Raw genomic sequence first — 24,290 nt, forward strand, 5'->3', positions numbered from 1 at the left:
CACGAGGAGGGACATCTTTCGTTTGATCCTGCAATTTTTACGTGTCACAAGCCTCAGCGAGTCCATGGTGAATTCCTGCGCATAGCGGTAAAAAGGTGCTGATCGGGTGAGCAATTGCCAGCATATCACGCAAGGCTAGGTCCACCCGTCAATACACATCACCACCACCACCACCACCACCACCACCAGCACCTGTGTTAAAAAATCTAGCCATTACACCTGCCTTATCACGTTCTCACTCGCGACAACTTGTCTCGAAGCACGAGGTGTGACTACGAAATCTGTGCTAATTACAGTGGAGGAAGCTGGACTCAGCATGCAAAGCCTCAATAGCTTTGAGACCGAAAGAACCAATGCATCAATTCCCACCTCTCCTCCTACATTGCGAAATTAGCCTAGAGTAAATAAAGTACTGCTTATCTCCGAGGTACACAGCCCATTAAACTTTGTCCTTGTTCACGAAAACGCTTTCTGCTACTCCAAGGTTTCTTGTGCACTAAACTGGACTAAAACTTACAAAAAAAAAAATTTGTGATCCCCAGTGCAACTACTTTCCAAGTGGCTCACTTCTTAGCTATTTTTGCATTCAAATCCATGACGGGGAAACACAAACTATTGACAAACACATTTGTCAAAGATTATTCAATGTAAGGAAGCACCCCCCCCCCCCCATACAGACACACCAGAGAGGAGGAAAAGTTTCTCGCATGCTGCCTCCACTGGGTGCGAGGCTACATTCCCCCCACCCAACAGAATGGTCTATACTGCATGGTCACATCACTTGCAAAGAGCACTGCTGTGTATTTACTGTACAAGCCACATCACCCATAAGCAGGCCAGCATCAAGTTTCAACAGCGAGCATTTTTGTAATTTTTTTCAGCGGTGCGACTACATGGTCATCATCTGTTGATTGCAGGGTAATGAATAGTCAGGCAGTTCCAAGAGCCCATCACTTTCACAACCTTGTTTAACTGCAATTCAGGGTTTCAGCTGCTGAACAGACCCCTGGGCTTTGCAGATATAAACACGTAACTGGCGTACTGGCTATGCAACTTTCCAAAATGTAGCTACATGCAATTCGGCGTATAACTGCTTGAAAAACGTCCAAGTGAACCCTACTCTCACCCTGAGAATGCTAAGAGACAGCATGTACTGAACAGAATGGTATCAGGAAGCGGAAAATGCGAGACATTTCCTTGCTTTTCTTTGTTTTTTGTGTTTGTTGTACAACTTCAAGACAACAGTGCGTTGCTTCAGTGACACCCACTACATTCAACGTTGTTGGTAAACATTTACCGACACATACACATTACTAAATTTTAGCAGTGTGCTCTACCTTGGGTACATATTCTACGCTCCACCCTACATTATTCACAACCTGTTCTTGTTTCAGTGTCCCCTTAGATGCTGTTTAGTAAAAAAAAAAAAAAAAAACTACTGAGTACCGAAAAATAGCAGCGTGTTTTCACCAGGCTTCCTGGAACAGTACAGAAGTGAAAGAACCACAGAAGCAGCAACAAACAGGAAGCCATTTTGAATAAGTGTAGGAAAAAGAAAAAAACATGACCGTCCCATCAACATGACTGAGAGCGTACGGTGTAGTAGAAGCCCAGCTTGTATACTGTACTGTGTGCTGGCTATGTTATCGTGGAGTACAGATATACCACATGTTTTAACAAACGCCACCTGTTTGAACAGTCTAAAATGAAAAGTTCCCCTCACCGAATCAAGAGCTTCCTAGCTCACGCGGCGACCACCGTGGCAAAACAACTGAAGCGCAAGAAGACCTCACGCGCCCTCCCAGTTTGAGACCTTGTGCAATGAAGTGCACGTGTCCCAGGGGAATGAAAACAGGAAGTTTTTGTGCAATGCGCTCAGAGTACACTGTACGTTGGCTCTCGAACCGAGGCCACTTTCGCGTATTTTTCTCTTTTATTTCAGAATTTAAAGAAAAACATTCGAAATGGGCACTCAGCAAGACAAATATTTGCCTAATCCACAAGGAGCGCCTTAGTGAAAGGCTATAGATTACTTTAAGCCACCTGGGGTTCTTTGAAGTGTGCAAAATCATGTGAACACAGTTCTTGAATCAGACACTTTTTTTGGGAGAAAGAGAGAGAAAGAGAGAGAAGGAGAGAGAGAGATATATAGAACCTGTGGAGCCAACAAAGCATATGCCTGTGCGCATTAAGGCAGCAACTACAACAGCTGCTATGGCCACCTCAGTAAACACAGACGCAAGAAAATAGAGTTCAGCTTCTTCACCCCCCCCCTTCTCTGTGGATGAGTTCAAAGCCATCCTGCTGTTAATAGTCACGTTGCTGTTTTAGAAGTGCAGAAATACAAAACTGTTTACTATATTTGTTTTTGTGAAGTAGAAGTTTTAAGCTAGTTGTTCAAAAAACACTGCAGGTTTATATAACTTCAATGTTTTGCCAGATGTGCCCTTACATGACCTTCTCTGGTGTGTTTCTTTACCCGCTTTTTAAGTTTTTTCAAGTGGTGAAGTTGTTATGGGGGGGGGGGGGGGAGCCTAGCAGTTCCTGTTGCCCACAATATCTTTGGCTGCACTTGATGAATTAGTGAAGCTCTCAATAGCCAACTCGACAACAAATTACTAGTAAAACGGAATGGACAATTTGACATCTATTTAAAAGCAGAGTACTAATTCATATACAGCATAAGAAACGCTGGTATTTCTGCAAGCTTAGTGGCCACAATTACCGCGACCACCACAGTGAAATGAGAACTACAAAAATAAGGCTTGCTCCTTATTAAAACATGTATGCAAGATTGAGGTATTCTTTTAGCCACCTCTGTTTGTGCAGAGAGATACGTAATACTAAATCACTGTTTTGCAGACGACCGGGACGTTGTATTTTTATCGGACATTTGGAATGAAACACTGAGAAAATTTATGGATATCACGCCATTCTCACTCCAATTCCTGCTGTTTAAGATGCCTGGTGAACCATCTTTTGACATCTTTAATGTTACTTGGCCTGTATAGTCGGAAAAGTTGTTGACTATGTGTTAGGTGTGCCAAGCCACTTAGATTAACAAAATCGCATCTTTGTGAAATTGTGGCACTTGTATAGTGTGTCTATATAGTTCTTTGGAGCAATCACCTGACCTGAATTTTAATAAATTTGTGTTCACTTTGATTTTCATCTTTTTTTTTCTCTACATGACCGTGTAATTCCCTCATACTGTCGTTATGTTTGTACAGGTCCGCGCAGAAGTAAACGGAGCACGGGAGCGGTGGCCGAACTGCATCGCTGCGCCGCGTATGGGCGCCGACGGGAACCATGGAGCACCGGTCAAAGAGTGTGTTCGCACTGCCCCCGCCGCCCTATCTGATATGTAATCACCGCTCTGCTGGCGTGTTATTCTCGGCGAGATGGTCTTCAAAAGGCAGCGCTGGGCTATAGAGGGGCGCTGGTTGCATTGGCGCTCGCCGGCATCAGCGGCGAAAGAATCCGCTGCCCATGAGCTGGACGATGCTGCGCGCGCCCGGAAACGTGCCTTGTTGAGCGCTGTAAAGGGCGGAATAAAATTGTAGGCCGATGCGGTCTGGCATAGCGTGTCATTGCGATAAAATTAATTGAAGCCGGCAACAAAATTTCCACGTACAATATAGAAAGCACATTCATAGACATTTTCGTTGTTAAAAAAAAAAAAATCTCGCTTACGAGATTTCTTCTTTAATTTAGGGTTGGTCCCAAGTTATTGCTGCCGGTCAGTCCAGGTCTGTTCTGAAGAAAGGGAAATAAAAAATGTCCATGCGGTGGAAATTCTGTATTAGAGAACAGCGTAAAGAATAGGTACAATCGTTGCCTGCTATTACAGCGGGCCTCATAGGACGCCTATTTTGTTGTCGCATTAACCCTTTCGCTCCCGTTGATGAGGATAGCCGTCATAAGATTTTGTACCAAATTAACTGATTAAGAGTATCGTCGCCATCGGTTATAACGACTATACTCGTCATCGGTCATTTTGAGGCCTTGACGGCGCTTTTCTGCACAACATTGAGGCCATGCGGTGAAGTCATCTTTCAATTCAATGCGGAGTTTAATTTAAATCTGCAACACTTTCTTAACTAATAAAAGGTGCTCGTTAAAAATAACAACGTTGGTTTTAATGCGACAACAAAATATGCGCCCAATGATGCCCGCTGTAATAGCAGGCAACGATTGTACCTATTCTTTACGCTGTTCTCTAATACAGAATTTCCACCGCATGGACATTTTTTATTTTCCTTTCTCAGAACAGACCTGGACTGACCGGCAGCAATAACTTGGGACCAACCCTAAATTAAAGAAGAAATCTCGTAAGCGAGATTTTTTTTTTTTAACAACGAAAATGTCTATGAATGTGCTTTCTATATTGTACGTGGAAATTTTGTTGCCGGCTTGCAATTAATTTTATCGCAATGACACGCTATGCCAGACCACAGCGGCCTACAATTTTATTCCGCCCTTTACAGCGCTCAACAAGGCACGTTTCCGGGCGCGCGCAGCATCGTCAAGCTCATGAGCAGCGGATTCGGTCGCCGCTGATGCCGGCGAGTGCCAATGCAACCAGCGCCCCTCTATAGTCCAGCGCTGCCTTTTGAAGACCATCTCGCCGAGAATGACACGCCAGCAGAGCGGTGATTACATATCAGATAGGGCGGCGGGGGCAGTGCGAACACACTCTTTGACCGGTGCTCCATGGTTCCCGTCGGCGCCCATACGCGGCGCAGCGATGCAGTTCGGCCGCCGCTCCCGTGCTCCGTTTACTTCTGCGCGGACCTGTACATGCTCTCTAATGTAGTAAAAAAAAAGCCTCCATGGTATAGAGGTGCAACTGCCTTGCTGCTAGTGACCCGAATCCAAATTCTGGTAGCATTTTGTTTTTTCCTTCCCTCCCTTTGTTTTTAATTTGCACTCAGGCAAGATTTATTCAGTGACTGATCAAACTAGATGCAGGCAAGTTTTGATCATTATATCGCGAATTAAGGGAATTTTTTTTTTAACCTTTCAGACTGGTTTTGGCAGAGGGTGCAGCAAACTCCCGTGTTTTATAACTGCGCTGAACAACACTTCTGGTTCGCTGTGTCTTTGACAAGATGGACATATGCACCATGGTGCCAAGGTGTTCTGGGTTCACAGACACCATTCACAGCGCTTTAACGCACAGTTTACATCGCGTGCATGTGCAATTTTCTTTCTCAGATGCGACACAAAAACAACCAAATGTTCGAACATCCTTGGCACGAGGCACTTATGGCTGCGAGCCAAGGAAGGCCGGCTATCTGAGCCGATCTCGGCCGAAACAAGCAGACAGCTTGAAATTTTATGAAGAAACAGGTTGCGGGGGAAAAAGCTGATGAGTGAGTTCATTCGCCTTCAAAGCTTACACACACTAGCCCATTATGGACTTTGTTTTTAAAACAATCTTCTTAAAGGGACCCCGAAAAGCTTTGTGAAGGTGGCAATCAAATGCATTCAGGTGGTAGAACACATAACGGGGGATTTTTGAGCCAAGTGTGAGCCCCATACGTTGTACAGATAATTTGTAAACAATTTTTGAAGATCGCCTTTCTCAGCCGATGAGCGCGACGCCGCAGCGAGCCGACCGCGGCTGACGCAACGGCGACCGCGGGTGACGCAAGGGCGATCGCTGCTGACGCAACGGCGAAGGCGCCCCCTGATTCGCCCAATCGCCGGCAAGGTCGGCCGCCGGCGGCGTCACTGCCATTGGCTTCCGGCTGCTCTTCCTCCTTCCTGCGCGATCCCGAGGCAAAGGCAGCAAAGGCGGGTCCGCAGTGATTGACGCGAGCCTAGGCGCAGGAATGTAGCTAGCTGCTTTGAAGGAGGCAGAGAGGGAGGAGGAGTCGATCGGCAAGTGGAGAGAGGTGCCTTTAAGTGCTTCTGGCGCAGCTAATACTGAATGTAGATCAATAATTCCAACGGCATTGCATCGCTATATTGGTGCTACGTGACAATACAGGCCTTTTGTAACTTTTACAGAAGGCTTTTCTGGGTCCCTTTAAGACCTGAAATGCTTCAATAACGTGCCGTGTGTAGAACCGGAAGAAATACCAGTTCGGTTATGGTTCGGGGTTTGGGTAAATTCATTTCGTTTCAGTTCGGTTCCAGTTTCACCAAATCGTGCACCGAACCGGTTCACAAACCGGTTCAGAGTTGAATGATTAGTGCAATGGAAAAAAAAAAAAAAAAAACATTTGTAGTTTCAAGTTGTCATAAAAACTCAAATACAATTTCTGCTCATTCAAAATACTGTTTTTTTTTTAATAAACATGGTGCAATATTATACCCCTGTCACACGGGCACTTTCAATCGCGATTGAGTCGATCCGGATCGAGCTCAATCCGGATCGGACACCTGCTACACGGCAGTTTCAATCGCGATCGAGCTCGATCCCGCTCGAACTCAATCCTGGTTTCTCAAGCGCGATCGAGGCTTCCAAGCGCGATCGAACGAAAGCGGCGATACTCTCGTCCCCGCTCAGTAATGTCACCGAATGTAACAACTTCAACTAACGCCACAAATTGTGTCAAATAACTTGACCCAAATAAGCGTGAAATAATATTTACATAGTTACGTATACCTACGACCGCGCGAAGTTACCAGATGCCGGCCGCAAGTACATGGTTAGCGCCATCTGGCGAACACGAGCGCAACCCGTTCAACTTCTCAATCGCGATTGAAACGTGCCGTGTAGCAGCGGCAGTACGCCGAGCGCGCTCGAAAACTCGATCGCGATTCACTTCAATCGCGATTGAAAGTGCCCGTGTGACAAAAGTCGAATTCAAACAATTAGGCGAGATACCAAGGAAAACTAATGAGCCTCTTTCTCACCCAGCCCTTACATTGTCCTATGAACATGGGATTTACTGGTGCCTCCTTTTTAGTTTTACAGTCAAACCTCGGTACAATGAACACCACATTAATGAACTTTTCAGATTAACGAGCGTTTAAGAAATCCCACGCCGACTGCTTATAGTTTTAATGTAAAATTATTTCACTACAACGTACTTCAGAATAGCGAACGTTTCAAAATAACGATCGTTTTATTTAGTTCTGTGCCATGTTAACAACACCTCAGTACTACGAACTCATATTTTCAAGGCCGGAGACTCTTAGAAGTCCGTTAAACAATCGCAGCAACCGGGGCAGTGTGCTAGTAGACGACACGGCAAAGCGCAGCGAAGAAGAGGACGTCTTGCAACTTGCTCCGCGGAATGCGGCAGCCGATGCAAGAGGGAGAAAAAAGGTGAGGAGAAGAGAAAAAATGAAGCATGGGTAGCCTTCTCCATCCCGAAAGCCGCGGCCACGCTATTCGCGCTCACCCCAACTTTTTCTACGTTCCGCAGCTGCTCACGTGGCTTGCTGGATCTTCACGGACATCAGCGGAGCTGACAACAGAGAACATTGCCCAGACCGTGAGCGTTCAGGATGAAGAAGTGAAGATGGCAGCAAGGATGGCATGAACAACGATGCCTCTGAGGGTGCCGAAGCAGCACTCGAAGACTACGACGAGCACGCAACGACTGCGGATGTGGTGGACAGCATACAAAAACTCCGCACATGTCCGGAGAAAAACCGCACTGATTCACTCCCCAGGAATGTGTAAGAGTTTGAGTCCTTCGTGCTAGGAAGCTTGGTCTACTCGCGCTAGATGAAAATCGCCAACCACTTTAAATAAACGTGCATTGTTTCATGATCACTAGTGCATTTTTTTTTGTGAAAAATGACTCCAAGGATGCACTGCTGTACACGTAGGTCATTGTAGGCATTGAAATGCTATTTGTTTTCTTAAATTTTGCGATTTTCACTATAACGACCTTTCAGAATAACGAGCAATTTTCCACGGTCCCCTGAAGTTCGTTATATCGAGATTTCACTGTAGTACCAGTTGGAAGCTAACAAGAAGTTAATACGATGACCCTATTTAAATTACTTCCTCGTTCCGTCACTGCTGACGATTGGAAGCAGAAAACTTAAATGTCTTTTTATCTTTGATATCTTTTCTGGTGCAAACAACGTCCTTGAAGCCATATGGAAGTTGAGCGAGTTACCAAAGGCTTTCGAATAAAACGAGGTTGCGCTTTGTTGTCACAGTCCACTCTACGTCGCAAGCCAAGAAAAATAGCCGCAGACAAATAGTGCCGACCCAAGGACTGCGGCATGTTTGGCATCGGTCTTGCTATCACATCAGCCAAGAAGGAACGCCACCTTCATCCTCATGCCAAGGGAATCAACAACAACAACAACAACAAAAAGAAATCAATGTCAAATGCGCATGGACGCACTGTTTTTCCTTAGCCTCAATGTCAGTGCTTCCAAAGTATGCATGTAACATCTCCAGGTTGATGTGCTGCTGTTTAAATCGCTGCATGATTTGAATGTACTGATGCTTTACATTCCTATGGACCACCCCTGTAACGGCCGAAAGGCTAACACTATTCGGAAAATAAATAAATAAATAAATAAATAAATAAATAAATAAAATAAAATAAAATAAAATCCACCTGTGAAGAGCAGTGATTGCTGAACAAGAGACTATAGTACGAAAGACTAGTGTCAATATGTGAGCTTGAATGTGTAGTACCGACCGCTGGGCACACCTCTCAATTCTAAAGGATACAATCTCAAGAATCTCGAATTCACACTTGAAATTTTTCGCTAGCACAAGTCTTTGAAATTTTTCGCTAGCACATCCATCCGGTGTTTGTTTTAAAAACTTACTTCTGCAGCGCCCTTCACGTTCTTTCTCCCTCTATCTTGCTGCATAGGGTTTGCCTCACTTGTATAAAGCTGATACCTCGAACCAATAAAAACATATGGTTTGCATAGTAAGCGGAATTCTGCCCCCTTCCTTCCACTGCCCTATCTATCACGGTGTTGTTTTCACTCTTACAATTATGCAACAACCAGCAAAAATGCAAGCACTTCTGGGGTGCTACAAGTGGGCGCATTTAAGGTTCAAATCTTTGCCGGCTTGCTGGCCCCTGCAGAGTCCCCAGCGAGGGAAGAGCGAATTCGGTGCTTCAAACCTCCTGCAGGCTACAGAGTGTGGAATTCCTTTCGTCCAGCTTTGCATCCTTGCAATATTGGTGCGCAGTCCTTTCACTGCATTGTGACCATGTAGAGAGGGTTTACAGCAGTTTCATTCACCTGAATGTGAAAAACGTGCAAGAGTTTCCAAAGTTGACGGTGGGTGAAAGAGACAAGCCCCGAACGACACTGAGCGCAGGTCTCTTCCGTAGTCAGTCAAAGTCTAAAACTAGTTGCCACTGATCAAACACTGAAACGTATCAGTTGGGCTAGTAAGACTCGCAGGACTAAGGGGACCAACCATGCAGTGCAGTGGGGCCCCTCTGTGGGTCCGAAATTCTCTCTATTTGACATACAAAAGTTTTTCACCCCTATCACCCGTGTTATCAACAACGGATGGTCGGACCGTTTTGTCGAGAGAACGGTAACCGTTATTCCATTTTTCGGCTCCCTTCCGGTTTGGGTTCAGCCTGCACAATAACAGTTTGGGTTCAGCCTGCACAATAACAGTTTGGGTTCAGGTTCAGTTTCGGGAAAAATACCGGTTTGGCTCCACTTTTCAATTCGGTTCTGGTTCAGCACCCTGATAGTGTGTTTATAGTGTACAACCAAGAATGGACCTGCCCTTGTGTATTTTACAGTTCAACCTTGGGACTGAAGAAGGTTGGTTTTAATAGCAATAATAAATTGAACTGTGTTTAAATGTAAAATTTACTGACTGATGATATTCAAGCTCCTGTAGACTACCAACAGTGCATTTAATCGAAAATGCGTGAAACTTTATGAAAATAGGCCAATGTCATCGCTCAAAAAACACCTGCTACCATTTTGTGTGAGAAATTGTAATTACTAATTAGCGCAAAGTTCTGAAAACAAGACAGTCGTCTATGTTGTAAATAAAGAAATACCCGTTGACGACCTCCACAAAAGCTATTAACTGGAAAAGTACGTACAATAAGGTGACGTCGTCGTAACTTAAAAAGTGAAGATAACTCATGACAAGCTGAGCTTGTCCAAGCCCTTTATGGGGTTGAACCGTGACAACAATACCTTCGAAGCAATGTGACATACACAAAGCTCACGAATAACAAGAGAACTGGTTGGTCTTATACCTGAACAAGTAGCAAACACTTGCAATCATGCCAAAGACTGCAAGATTTTCTAACAAGGGGGGTGGAGAGAGAGAGAGAGAGAGAGAGAGAATTTTGGCTGAAGGGCACAGGAATTTATCGGGGACAACTAACATGGTGGAAATAATAACGAAGCACATATGCAACACCTCTGTAAAATAAAACAATAATTCTGTATTAACGAATGCAGCAAGGAGACATAGCGTTGATTAAATGCACCACATGGGTGATCAGAAAAGTATGATAGATAACTTTGCATGTGAATTCATATTCACAGAAAAACACCGTGAGCTTCCAAAAACAAATGTGCTGCTGTCAAAAGAAAGAAAGAAAACATCTGCAGGCCATCATCGAAAGTGCGCTGTCATCAACATGTTAAACTGAAATAAAAATTTAAGTTTCTGTGCCTTCATTTCATTATGGTTCAGTTCTGGTTCTACAGAATTAACGGACCTGTTCAAGAACATCCAAAATGGTCAAGAAACTAGTTTGGCAACCGCAAAATGACAACATAAGCACCAAAAACTTTAAGCTGAGGAGTTAAACATCCTACACTGAGTGTGTAAAACTCAATGGAAACAGGGCTTTTGAACAGGACAGCAAAATGAGTTGTATCTTGGCTCCTGTTGTCTCGTTTAAAAGCAGTTTTTATTAAAAGTGAGGAAACACTGCGCTGACCATGGAATTTGGAGCCGTCGGCACCAAGCTGCCATTCAACACCACATAGGAATGCTACTTAGAACCTCCAGCAATCAGAAAGCAAGCTTGCACATAACACACACACACACGCACACACACAAACAAAAATGGGTGTTCACTGCACCAGTAAAATGCAGTTTTTCCGGTGATACACAACTGTGCAACCACCCAAACTGCATAATGGTGTAGATGTGGGCACCATAGCCACATTCCTGCAATGTGTGAGTGCAGACAATAAAACTCACAGACTTTCCAAGCATAGAGAATGACTATGTAAGAATGCCTGGAAAACAACACGTGTTTGATGCATGGAGGCTCTGGCTGGCTGGTCCAAAGTAGGCTAGTCAAGGCCTATGAAGGGAAAAAGCTAGGGGCTATGATTTGTTGGGTCGCAATTTGTTCTAAAAAATCCGTGTAAGTGCATTGTGACTAGCTCGAGACGCAAAAAAATGCTGTAGTCAAATGCATTAGGGACAGCATACACTTCGTTTTTGTTTATTTGTTTTCTAACAATGCACACCAAGTGCGCGAACGAGCTCACCAACTTGCAGAGCCCAGCAAGCCTTCTTAATTTCGCTTGGTTTGTGTGTTTGCAGGTTTAGCTCAAAGCAATCATTCGCAGCGATTGTTCGTCTTTGCTTTCAACTGAGCCCCAACCAGTGAACCTCTGTTTTTACAAGCTTCAACTGTGAAACAGGGCCCATTACGTGTCACACCACTTCCCTCCTCACGCTCTTGTTTTTTTTTTTCATTGAAATTCCAATTTTTCCTACAGAATAACATCCCGTCACACATGAAACAGCCAGAGTTATGTCAATGCACCAACGCGGTGGGGGAATAGAACGTTTATACCATTCTGACTGTTTGAAGGTTGAAAAATGTGCAAGCGACCATGAGGTCTATGGCAGGTGAAGGAGAACGGTGCAACCGGCCCTGACTGCGCATTATCAACAGCGCATGACCGAACCCATTTTGTTGTAAACCGGTGAGCGGATGAGAAAAACGTGCACTTGAGCAGAAGAAAATAAAAAGGAAAGGCAAGGCGGGCGGCCTTTCCTCAGCTGAGAAAGATGTGAGCTGTTGCTGCTGTCCGGGCTCACGCGGTCAAACGTTCTTGAACTTCAGGCTGTGAGCTGGTCAGTTGGTGCAGGATGCCATATTTTCGTCCATATAACCCGCCCCTGCATATAATCCGCACCCCCCCTCCCAGAAAAGAAAAAAAATCCTTGCGCATTGCCTGCACATTTGATAGAGGAAAGGCTGCACCAAAGCTACTGCTCCAGCAACACATCACATACTATGCAGACAGAAGAAGCGTATATTTAACGAGTATAAAACACTGGATGCAAGGTGAAAGTCTTAATTCAGTAGTAAAATTCAGCTGTTAGAGTGCGCTCGTCCTGGCTTTTTCTTCCTTGTCCTTGTATGTTTTGCGCAATCGCTGCAATGGAAGGCTTAGTCAGTGTTACTGCGTAGCAGCTTCATGGCACAATGTGCATTGCCATGAAGCTGTACTAAAGAAAACACCGCACGTATTATCCGCACCCGTACTTGGCCACTGAAGTTTTTGCAGTTTTGGTGCGGGTTATATGCGCAAAAATACAGCAGCGGAGACGGCTGTGTCGGTAGTGGTAGAGTATTTTAGAGTAGAAAGCAGGAATGAGTTGGACGAGGGGTAGTACCGCCGAGTTGTCCCCTCTCGACCAGAATGCCTGGAAAGTGATGTCGCGGGCGTGTCTTGGAATCATCACAACGTGGATGCAGGGGATGGCTGGAACTGTTTGAAGGAACTTGATGGGTGGGTAGGATATGCTGGCTGTGAGATAGCTACGTTCTTTTTTTTTTTTTTTTTGCATGGTTAAGTTTTGATTCGGATTGAGTATGCTAAAAAAATACGTTTTGTCTCTGCTTCCGGTTTGAGTTAAGTTCGACAACCTGGCTGCGATTTTGGCATCACTGAACCCCAATTGGCCCTGCACCAAAACCAACTGCGAAACATTGCGGGCAACACGCCTTCTACGTTGCAAAGCCACAGTGTATTAAGCGGCCCACTTGTTCCTCAGAAAACCCTGCAGTGCACGAAATGCAAAAATTTCACCCTCCAAAAGAACAAGCAGGCAGGCAAATCGCTATCGACAGCACATGACACACAACTGCATTCACTCTTGAGCAACCCCCAGTATCGCCATATGTCCACATGTAAATGTGGACACTGTGAAACTGGGAAAGATGACCTTGCTGATCTATCTAAAGGGGGATTGACCTTGCCATTCTTTTTCAATGGGGATGTGTCGTGTTCGCAGTATGTGCGCACTGTCCAGGGCACCAATTTTCCAAAATAGCTGCTCCCAGTTGCAGCAACATCTGTGATCAATAAACTCTCCTCGCCCTGGTATAGAAATTTTAGCTTACGCAAAAGGCCGGATTACATTACACCCCCCGGCAGCAACACACTGCTTTGCAATGGCCATAATTTGTTAACTGGGGACCACAACCTATCATCACATTTGTCGACACTCAGCTGAAGGGCCAATTTTCCCAGCCCTCCATTCCTGAAAGTCAGGCGTTCAAATTATGGGCTTCACTGGTATGAAGAGCACTGTCGTAGATGGCTTGAGGATCAATTTTGACCACCTGAGGGGGCTCTTTAACGCGTGCCGAAATCTCGACACAGGCGTTTTCACTTTTCGACTCTTATCAGAAAAGCAGCAACCACGGCCAAGAATCGAACTCGCGTCCTTGAGCTCAGCAGCTGAACACCTTAGCTGCCGAGTGACTGCTGCAGGTAAAGGTCAGGCTTTCAAGACGAGACAAAAACTGCCATATCCACCTCCGGGAACTCCACTCTATCACAGTTTAGCAACTGTGAAATAATCAAAAACAGTATTCTATCATTCACTGCATATTGTAGCTTCCTTCACCTAAAGGACCTTTCTATCCTAACAGAAAAGGTTTCATTAGGCACTCTCTCCCATCTCAAGCTCAGCCCCAAGTCAGCCTTAAGATGCACCTATGGGTTTGCAATATCTTGAGATCTCGCAAAATTTCTCCTTTAACTCACACAGGAACTGCTTAATCATCTTTCAACGTTGCAGAACATTTTTCACTTCCATTTTTCATTTCACTTTCATTTTTCAGTTGTGGCACTGATTATAAACCGGAAGTGTCGTTTTGTGTGACCGTAGCCGCTTATCCCAGCGGCTCGTGTTCATGCACTGTATTTATTCGAATACAAGGCGAGGTTTTTTCCAAAATATAAAGTCTCAGTCATACCCTGCCTTGTATTCGAAGCTCAGTATATATATATATATATATATATATATATATATATATATATATATATATATATATATATATATATGGAGATTTTTTTTACTCTCCAAACTGCACCCTCGCCTTACAATCGAATAAATACAGTTCATTCGCTTCACAACAAGCTTGCACAACATACCTGTGAGCTGCCACAATACAGCTGCAACAAATCGTGAAAAAGAAATGGCAAGCAGCTATGACAGCCAAACCCTGTTGTGTAGTGATTCAGCTGATGTTAGTTCTCTGCTTTTGACGACTTGATAACTCCTAGAGGTAGTCGAAAGCATATCGCACATTCTTTTCTATTATGGCCGGCTGCCAATGTTTCACTCGCTATTTTGGACGCTCTGACCAGAAACCTCAGATTGCAGTTAGAGCTAACTGGCTATGCTGATTTATGGCAGACTAGTTTAATTTGTGAATTATTAGCTTGAGGTGAATGCTGTTGGCTCATATAATTATTAGCTATATTCTTTCTCGCTATGAAAACCCCTGAACAGTTAGCTTTCAATTGTTTGTATTGCTCAAGATAAACCTATCGACAATCTGATTACTTCCTTGTAATGATTAGGCGTACATCAGCTGTTTCGCCGGCAACGAATATTTGGCGGTAGTTTAGGGGATTTAGATTAACATAACTGGCAACAATAACGAATGGAGCTGTTGGTTTCGCAAATGACTCCTGGAGGAAAAGTTCGCAACGAAATGGTTACACGCCAAGTCTATTTCGAGATACCGGAAGTACATGTGCGCATCAGCATTGCAAACCGCACAAATTAAAATCACCCACTTTCCCATCAAAATATATTTGCCAGAATAACAATGGCATCCGTTTCTTGGTTCAGTCATCAAGTCCGGGGACTCAACCAAGGCAATGCGCGATTCAAACAAAGCTAAATCAATTTCGATAGCCAAGAATGTTCACTGCAGGGTTGATTTTACCGCAGAGGAAACGCGAAGTCGTGTCAGCCGTGCGTCAACGGCGAAAAGGGTTCATAACCGGATCGAACTTGAAGCTGACACGGCGTCACGTACGCCAGAGCGCTCACAACTGACACGCCAGAACAACAACGCCGACTGCGTTTCAAAGCCTGACATCCCGTGCACATTTCAAAGAACTCGTACGCGGCTAAAGCAAGGTCAGTAGGTGTTGTGGTGCCAAAGGTTCTGTTGCATACTTTCCCCAAGAACAAAAAAAAAAAAACAAACATCAAAGGTCCAGATGCAAACGAACCTGTATATGCAAACTAGAGCATGACCCGTTTAGAAACTACGTACGATCGGCGCCGCGGCGCGACCGATAAGAAGTCGAGCAACGCGTCGGAATAGAAAACTCACCCTCAACAGCGAGTGCTGCCTCGCCAAGTAAGCGATCATGGTCTCCCTACGGAGGTGCATGATCGTCTTCACGGCGAACATGAGTCCGGAGCTGATGAATATGGGGCCGATGAGCCACATGTGCGTCAGGTTGGGGAACACCTGCTCGCTGTCGTCAAGCACGAGTATCGTGAGCACCGTGCCGAGCGAGAACAGCACCAGCGCGAGCGAGAAGTAGCAGTACGACGCGCAGTTGCACGACGCCAAACCGCGCGAGAACCTCCGCCCGACGCCCCTCCGTCGTCGAGTGGGGCTGTCGTCCGCGGACGAAGGCTGTGCAGCTGTAGCGGCGGAGTCTTCTTCGTCCATGTTGTTCCGTGGCTGTCGACGACGCTGGTAGCGATGTCTTTGATGTCTTCTCCTCAGACGCAACCGCCCGCGGCGAGCGCTTGCCGGAGCAGGTCCGTGGTTGCCATGCGGGAACTCGGCTGTTGTCGCGCGCGGGCCGTAGAGGCGGCGCGCGGCAACATGCAGCTTGTGCGACTACGAAGCGCGGGTACGACACCTGTTTGGAAGCGTCGGAGGGACGAAGTCGTCGGTGTCGATATGGCAGCGGCGGCAAATAGGTTGGAGGAATAAAATAAAGGAATAAAACGAGAGTTGCGGCAACACCGGATGCCGCGCTGCTAGCTAGCGAGGTCAGCGAGCGAGAGCGAACGAAGCGTGAGCACTCCTCGCTACACCAGTTTTGGGTACCTATTTCTAACGGCCGCGACACGCCGCGATCGACGACACTGCAACAGCAGCAATGAAGGGGAAAAGAAACGCGCGCCCGTGTTGTGTGATTGCACGGTCTTTGTCACGTGACAGTTCTTTCTTTCTTTTTGCTTCTTTCGAAATGTGGCGGTTTTTACGATGTGCGCGTTTTGCGCCTCAGAACGGGTTTACGCAGAACGCCGCTTCGGGGGGTTATTTCTCTGCTCTCGATTTAATCGGCATTGACGTCAAATGGAGAGTGGGATCCCTGACCTTGCGTCGAAGAAGCATCGCCTCGGTTGGTTGGTCGAGTGCCTGTTTTATTGTTTTTTTTTTGTTCTTTTTTTTTTTGTCGGTCGGTTTTCGCGTAGCGGCTAGCGTACGCGGCTAGCGTCGGAGGGTACGGGGACCCGACTGGACATGTGCGCATTCGTTCCGGAGTTCCAATGAGCGGTGACGCTAATGGCTGGGCCCGCGAGCGCTTGCACAGTCGAGTACCGCTACCCGCCGGTCCTCGCGTAGAGTACGCTAGCCACTATGTGAAAGCTATATCTATTGTCGCTGACCGCGTGTGAAATGACAATGTTGGGGTGAAAACTCAGAGCTGAACAATATAACGATGTCTAGTTCCGACGCACTTCACCTCAAATTGATATTCGCGGCCTTGTTTATTATGCGTTACATATCGGTCATTTCCATGCCAAGCGTCCCAGCAGTAAAGTCGACTATCGCGGATTTCTTCAGTAAAAATTGGGGGTCATCCTTGCATGGCCCGTAATGCTCCCTCAAAGTATTTTTGTCGAGACATATTTTTCTCTTTTTGTAATAAACGTCCTTTTATCGAAGGATTAAAGCAAAATTAGGTCTGTGAAAAAATTCGTCAAAAATCACTTTAAAAAAATTGGGCCCATCTCCCCGCGAGGGGGACTCGAGTAAATGCGTCGCATAGGGAGTGGGTGTATTGCGTTAACGTTTAGTGTTTGGGGAGTTGGTGGTAGTGAATGCGTTGTATCAGCAGCTTCTCGACGTAGTTTGAATGAGTCAAGAATATAAGGCGCGTTCGTAGCCTCCCATTCTGTGTCGGCTTTGTGGCGCAGTGGGTAGAGCACCATGTACATTGCGTTCCGCCCGCAGGGTCGAGGGATCGAAACCAGGCGCCGGATAGTTTTTTTTTTTATATATAGTGTAGGGGGAGGGGTGCGGACTACGACTACGGACGTCAACGCGGGTGACATCGTGAGTTACTGAAATGCTCTGCATTTAAAAAATCGCTACCATTATTTTTCGTGGACATCATGTTGAGACGCGCCCTGAACTGCGCTATGCCACATTTTTAAAAGATTTTTTTTTCTCTCGTCACGCCATTGAGAAAAAACACGATGTTGGGTATTTTCAAACATTTTTAGCAGATACTAGCACACTCTTTACGGACATTGAAACCTTTTTTTCTGAATTTAACCATTGTGAAAAATTCGTAAATAATATATTGGCACAGAAAAAAGGAGAAATGCACGAGAACACATTTGTCAAATTTGGAAAAATCTCCTTTCCGGCCCGTTTTCACCCTTAAGGTGCGCATTGTTGTGCTCGTATTAAAAAAAAATCGAATGCACGGCATTCACTAGTGCAAATAATCGCAGTTTATTCCAGAACGTTTAATGGAAACAGTTTTTGTTTTAGCAGAGAAAAACATATTTGAATTTGTACACCGACACTTCGCCATATGTTGTTCCACAGAGCGTCTTCTCTGCACTGCATGCGCCTGCCTTCATGAAAGACACGTGAGCCAGCACCTTCGCGCTGCAAGAATACTTTTCCCTGCAATAACGTGCTTAAGTGAAGGCTCGAAGGGTAGTGAAAAAGCTTTATATGAACCATCTTCCCCTACCCTTATTCCCATATCGCACAACAGGGCCTCCTGGCCTCCTCCTTCCAAAAGTCATCCTGCAATGGTATTTAGTAGCTTCAATACGGGAAAAAGGACAGACGCGTGGGAAAGATGCCGCGTGGAGCTATTGGTGGTGCGTCTTCTTTACGAGTACGTGTAGACTAGTCAACAGCTGGCTGGGCATCAGACGTCAGTGCAGTGCATGTTATGCGTGGTATCCCGTGTGTATGCCGAACGTTAGGAAGCAAACTGCGGCCTAGTCATCGAGTTTAGCGGATTTATTTCGCTGCGTTAGCGGGAATCAGATACACCGATGCTATAAATGCACCTCTGATGTCCAGCCAGCCATTGAGTCTGCACGCACTCATAGAATGGGCGCACCACCGCACGTTGTACTGTTCCCACCAGCACGCCAACTATCCCTTTTTTTCCGTACAGACGCCACGAAATACTATTGCAGGGAGAGGTTTTCTTGCAGCGCGAAGCCGCTGGCTCACGCGTATGTAATGAAGTCAGGCGTATGCTGTGCAGAGAAGACATTCTGTGGAACAACGTGGTGTGAGAGAGAGAGAGAGAGAGAGAGAGAGAGAGAGAGAAAAGCTTTTATTAAAAATATGCACGCAGGCCTTTTTAGTCCTCACATTCCAGAGGACCTCTGGTGACGTCTTCAAGCCGCTGCCTGGTGTACGCCGCCAGTTGCCTTTGCTCTTCGTTGGTGCTTGTTGCGGTCAGCCATCCTTTGTTGGGTGTGTTTGTAGTGTTGTGTATGGTTGTGCAGTTCCAGAGTATGTGATCTTGGTCGAGTATGACGTTACAGGTGGAGCAAGTAGGGGGTGGTGTGTCAGGATCTCCCCATATCTTGTGTAGTCTAGCTGGAGTGTCCAAGGTGTCTGTTTGAGCTTGTCTTATTAGGGTTGCTTGGTGTCTTGTGAGCGTGTCAGAGAGCTGTCGCAGTTAGTGTGGGTGTACAAATTCAAAAATGCTTTCTCTGCTAAAACAAAAACTATTCCGATTAAACTTTCTGAAATAAAATGCAATGATTCGTACTAGTGTATTCGTGTACCTTGTATTACTAGTGTACCTTGCATTCGATGTTTTTAATACGAGCACAACAATGCACAATTTAGGGGTAAAAATGAGCCAGAAAGGAGATTTTTCCAAATGTGACAAATGTTTTCTCTACATTTCTCCTTTTTCAATGTCAGTATATTATTTACGAATTTTCCACAATGGTGAAATTCAGAAAAAAGGTTTCAGTGTCCGCGAGAGTGTGCTTGCATTTCCTAAAAATGTTTGAAAATGCGTAACACCGTGTATTTTCTGAATGGCGTAACGAGAGCAAAAAGAAAAAAAATCTTTTTAAAATGAGGCATAGGGCATCCAGGACCTCAACATAATGTCCACGGTGCGCTTTCAAAAATAAAGTGATTGTTTGATGATTTGTTTTTTACATACCTAACTTTGCTTTAAACCCTCGAGATGAAAGGGCGTCTACAAAAAGATTTTTTTGGACAAAAATACTCTGAGGAAACATTGTGGGCGCCGCAAGGATGAGCCACAATTTACTGCAGAAATCCGTGATGGTAGACTTCGCGGCCGGGATGTTTGGCATGGATTGACCCATATAGGGTAGGGTGTAAGCACTTGAGAAAACTCCCATTTCCCCTCGCGGGAACCCCTGTGTAGATGCGACGAATAGGCGGAGCGGCGAAGGGACCGCGTTTTATAGCGCGCATAACGTTGGGGGGACTGCGTAACCCGGTCCCAGTCGATGACGACGTTGGCGTACTTGTAAAGCGGTGTGGACACTAGGTGTTTGAGCCAAGCGTGGATGCATGCTTCGCCGGAGAACGGCACACCAGTTATATGCGCAGCGCGCCCGGAGAGGAAACCGCGGAAGAGAGAGTAGTGCACATGCGCCGGCCGCAGCGCGTCTGCCGCGGCTATGACGCAACGTGCCGCGGCTATGACGCAACACAATCCAACACAATCCACTTTAATCCAATCCAATCCAAATCCAATCCAGGCCAAGCCAAGCCAATCCAATCGAATCCAATCCAATGCCCCTCGCGAGAGAGTGTTCGCTATCGGAGAGGAGATGGGGGTGAGCGGCGGAGAGCGCAGCTGGCGCGGCGAGGAGAATGGGGAAGGGGTGGACAACGCCGACGACGACGACGACGACGCCGGAGGGACAAGGCGAGTGAATCAGATGCTCTGCATCTAAAATCGACGGCGTACGCAGTATTATCATGTCGGGGGTAGGCAACTCCGAAACCATGTAGTAGGAGACCGTGAAATGGAGGAAATTGGGCGGTTGGCGGTGGGGGGGCACAGGTGTTTGCCTAACCACCGCGTTGGCTCAGTGACTAATAAGCCCAAGGACGCGGGTGCGATTCCAGCCACAGCCCGATGGAGACGAAGGGCGAAAACGCCTGTGCGTCAATGTAGATTTCGGCACGCGTTAAAGATCCCCAGGTAGTGGAAATTATCCTCATAGCCCTGGTGTAGCGTCAGCGCGTTAAGCTCCCTAATCTCAATCTGTTAACTCGGCCTGTCATTTTGCTGTTGTTTATCTTCTTTTACATTTTCTAATACCCCTGATAAAAAATCAGGTCGCGTACGCTCACGGCATGCAAGAGTCATAGCGCATAATTTCAATTCATTCCTTTTTGAAGCTTTGATTTTTAACAGCGATGCTGTTTACGCTGGTGGCTGGGCCGGCGAACGTGCGCAGAAAAACCTCCCCTAGCGATGACGTCATCGTCCGCGCCAGCACCGCAGTTCTACCCAAGGAGGTTGTATATATACAACCTCCTTGGTTCTACCGTAGCATTTCCTCACGCTCTCGGACAGGACTCGTGTCGCCACCTGTCGGAGGTGCGATACAACTGGTACAAGCAAGGCTTCGGAAACGCGTTCGCTATATCGCTTGTTGCGACGAGTGGTGCAGTTTTGACGGGGCAAAGAGAAGAATTAATGCCAAAATGAAAGAAGCCAAAAGGTCGAGAAGCGACAACGTTAATCGACTTCTTAATTGGCGTCCCACACGCCCGACCACACAAGCCGAACGGTGGCCACCAAACGATTACAAAAATTTTGAGCGAACGCCCGTACCGGTGTGCCCTACTCTAATCTGGGAGCTTCACCACAAAGCCGGTGGGCAGGCGTACATTGTACATACAGTAATCGACCAGATTTAGGGGAAATCCCCAAGGTGGAGTAAGTTTCTGTAAAGGAAAGTTTGACACCCACCTAAATGCTACAAAGGAAAGCGGAAACTTCGCAGTTGAAGAAAAATTCGCCCTGGTCCAGGATTCGAACACTAATCCCTCGTTATAACGAAATCGAAACCCAAACGCATGCATTTTAGGCCGCATTACTCGGAGCGCACGAAGAGTCGGACCCGGCGAGCGGAGGCGACCCAGCGGCGAGTCAGGTGGGCAACATATCAGGTTAACAAGCTGGTGTTTCCCGGGCGATTTTATCGAGCCGATCACGCTCGATTTGCGCCATCCGACTGCAGACAAACGGTCCAAATGCGTGGTATAGGGTGATTGAATTTTGTTCCTAGACATTGGTCAATGGAGTGGACGCGACGGTGTGCGAACACTGACACTCGAAGCGCAGAATTTGCAGTGTCGTCGATAGCGGGACGAGGAAAAACTCTTGTTTTGCAAACTTCACGGCTGCACACGTCGGGAAAAAAAATGGCCCAGTGATCATGCAAAGCCCCTAGAGCGAAACCTGTCAGTTTTCATGATTTCTTTGTGTACCCACAATGAGCGGTTCATCGTTTTTTGAGCTCAACAAACACAACCTCAGACTTGAGCCACTGCATTTGCTGCGCTTTCCAGCGCGAAACTCTCGCAGCGTTCCTGGGCCGTTCAGAAAATTGAATAGATTTCCTCCACCTCCTTCTCTTTCTGCTCCTCCTGCCCCCTCCTCCTCCTCCTCCTCCCTCGTCTCTGCCGCCGATCTCGTCGCCTTGGTCCGCGGCGGCAGAGACGAAGAAGTGGTATCGTCTAACACCGTGTTTGAGCTTCCTTTCACTTTGTAAAAAAAAAGTTTCCACTCCTGTGCTACACCAATGCAACTCAACCAACCACCGTTCATGCATCATGCATTGATTTAACATTACCAAGAATATCTCTTTGAAGTAGTAAAGCGCGTGATTAAGTGCATTTCACTTCTTTCTGGTTTCGCTATTTGTAGAGCGACGTGAGTGACAAAAGCTTGATGTGGGCGAGTTGGTACATACTGCTAAAAATTAATCGGCGCTAAAACAGGGACGAGAGGAACACGTAACTCACAACACGGTGCCGAACTTCCAACTAGAATTTATTGAAAAAAGATGCTACCCGCCGCGGTGGCTCAGTGGCTAAGGCGTTGCGCTGCTGAGCGCGAGGTCGCGGGTTCGATTCCTGGCCGCGGCAGCCGCTTTTCTGATGGAGGCGAAAAGCAAAAACGCCCGTGTGCACGAGATTTCGGCGCACGTTAAAGATCCCCAGGTGGTCAAAATTAATCCGGAGCCCTCCACTACGGCGCGCCTCATCGCCTGCGTTGCGTCGGCGCGTTAAACCCCACAATCAATCAATCAAAAAAGATGCTGCTTATATACACAAAACTAAAAAAACTAAAAACGAAAGCAAGTGTGACGTCAAAATGCATCACGTTTTTAAAAAGCCACTTCTTTATCAGTCAGCGATAAGGACGGAGTACTCACGCAGTTATCCCCTGCCTGTCTAATAAAAAGAGCTTCCATAATTTCGCGCTCAAGCCTTCCTCGTGCTTTCCGCAAGAACTTTGTCCTATCTAGCAGGGGGCTACACTTGCATCTTTTGCAGCGATCTTTTGCAGCATCTTTTTTCAATAAATTCTAGTTGGAAGTTCGGCACCGTGTTGTGAGTTACGTGTTCCTCTCGTCCCTGTTTTAGCGCCGATTAATTTTTAGACGTGAGTGAATTTAAGTGACTTAGCATGGGTAATCGTTGTGGGTGCCGTTTGTGTGGGTACCACATTCACCGGGTGGATTGGCGCGATTTTTTTTACGTGAACACTAGTTCACAGGCTTTAGCACATCTGCGTACTAGAAGTGAGATGTCATGCGTTGGTGTGAGCTTCCTTCAATTTTTGTAACTCCAAGCACACGCGCCAGGCGCGCACAGGGCCGCTAGACAGTCCGGGTGCAGAGCGCACAGCGGCGCGAGTGGTGGCGTAACGCCATCACGTGGCATTCAGCGAGAATGCAGGGGGTAACCCCGTAGATGTGCTTGGTGAGTGCACCGGTCTTCCCGATATCCGCGTGGGCTCGTAGCTAAACTCCCACAGCGCCCCGATGTCAATATGTGTTGCTTCAAGTTCGGCAGTTTTCTTTCTAACAAGTGTCGTAAATGTTTTGTCCTCCAAAAGTTTCGACTTTAATTTCCATAGGTCCCAGGTAAAGTGGGACTCTTCTTTCTTGCCCCCAATCCTGAATTTTACCAAACAATGATCGGAAAAGGAAACCGCCTGCACATCATAGCTTTGGCATTTCTGTATTAAATCAAGCGATACGTAAATCTTATCTAGCCTCGCGCGGCTGAAACCTTGAAAGTGGGTGAATCGGACGTCTTTTAGATGCGGAGCGTCTTATGCTCGAGGGTATGTCCCGCGGCGTCGGCGGTGGTCCGGCGTCCGCACATCACCGTTTCTTGGCCAATCCCCCACGTGGGTACGTGCCATAGAAGAGGAACAACAACAACAACAACAACTCCGGTTGTGCTTGCGCTTGACTCCGTGATTATTCAGATGAAGTAAAATGGAAGCAACAGCCCCGTCAGTGAGTGTGCTGACGCAATTAAGTGAGAGCATCAGCGCAAACACTAACAGCAATTACACCCAACTACAATCCACGGAACGTGTATCGATCTCGTCTTTACCAACTGCAACGACGACGACTGCATACAACCGCTGCTACGATCCACTGACTGTTCACTTCAGCGACCATAAGGTCGTCATACTCAAAGTAAGAAGGCGTGCAAACCTAAATAAAGACCTTTAGATACCACTTCAATCTCGTCTCACTCGCGTATATACGCATACAATAAGGAAAATTACACCCATCTCCCCGAAGTAAACCATGA

General features: G+C 46.4%; 1 protein-coding gene across 1 annotated transcript in view; it reads right to left on the reverse strand.

Annotated features, from left to right (window-relative positions):
• LOC144138920 (uncharacterized) overlaps positions 1 to 16,293 on the reverse strand; it is a 33,589-nt gene extending 17,296 nt beyond the window's left edge. Inside the window, exon 1 of the mRNA XM_077671434.1 lies at positions 15,546 to 16,293. Within this exon, the coding sequence (XP_077527560.1) occupies positions 15,546 to 15,893 (348 nt within the window). The 5' untranslated portion in view covers positions 15,894 to 16,293. The remainder of the gene's footprint in view (positions 1 to 15,545) is intronic.
• Between the last annotated feature and the right edge of the window lie 7,997 nt (positions 16,294 to 24,290).

Source organism: Haemaphysalis longicornis, unplaced genomic scaffold, assembly GCF_048455015.1.
Source record: "Haemaphysalis longicornis isolate Haplotype H1 unplaced genomic scaffold, Haemaphysalis longicornis Haplotype H1 scaffold_5, whole genome shotgun sequence".
NCBI classification, from domain to species: Eukaryota; Metazoa; Arthropoda; class Arachnida; order Ixodida; family Ixodidae; genus Haemaphysalis; species Haemaphysalis longicornis.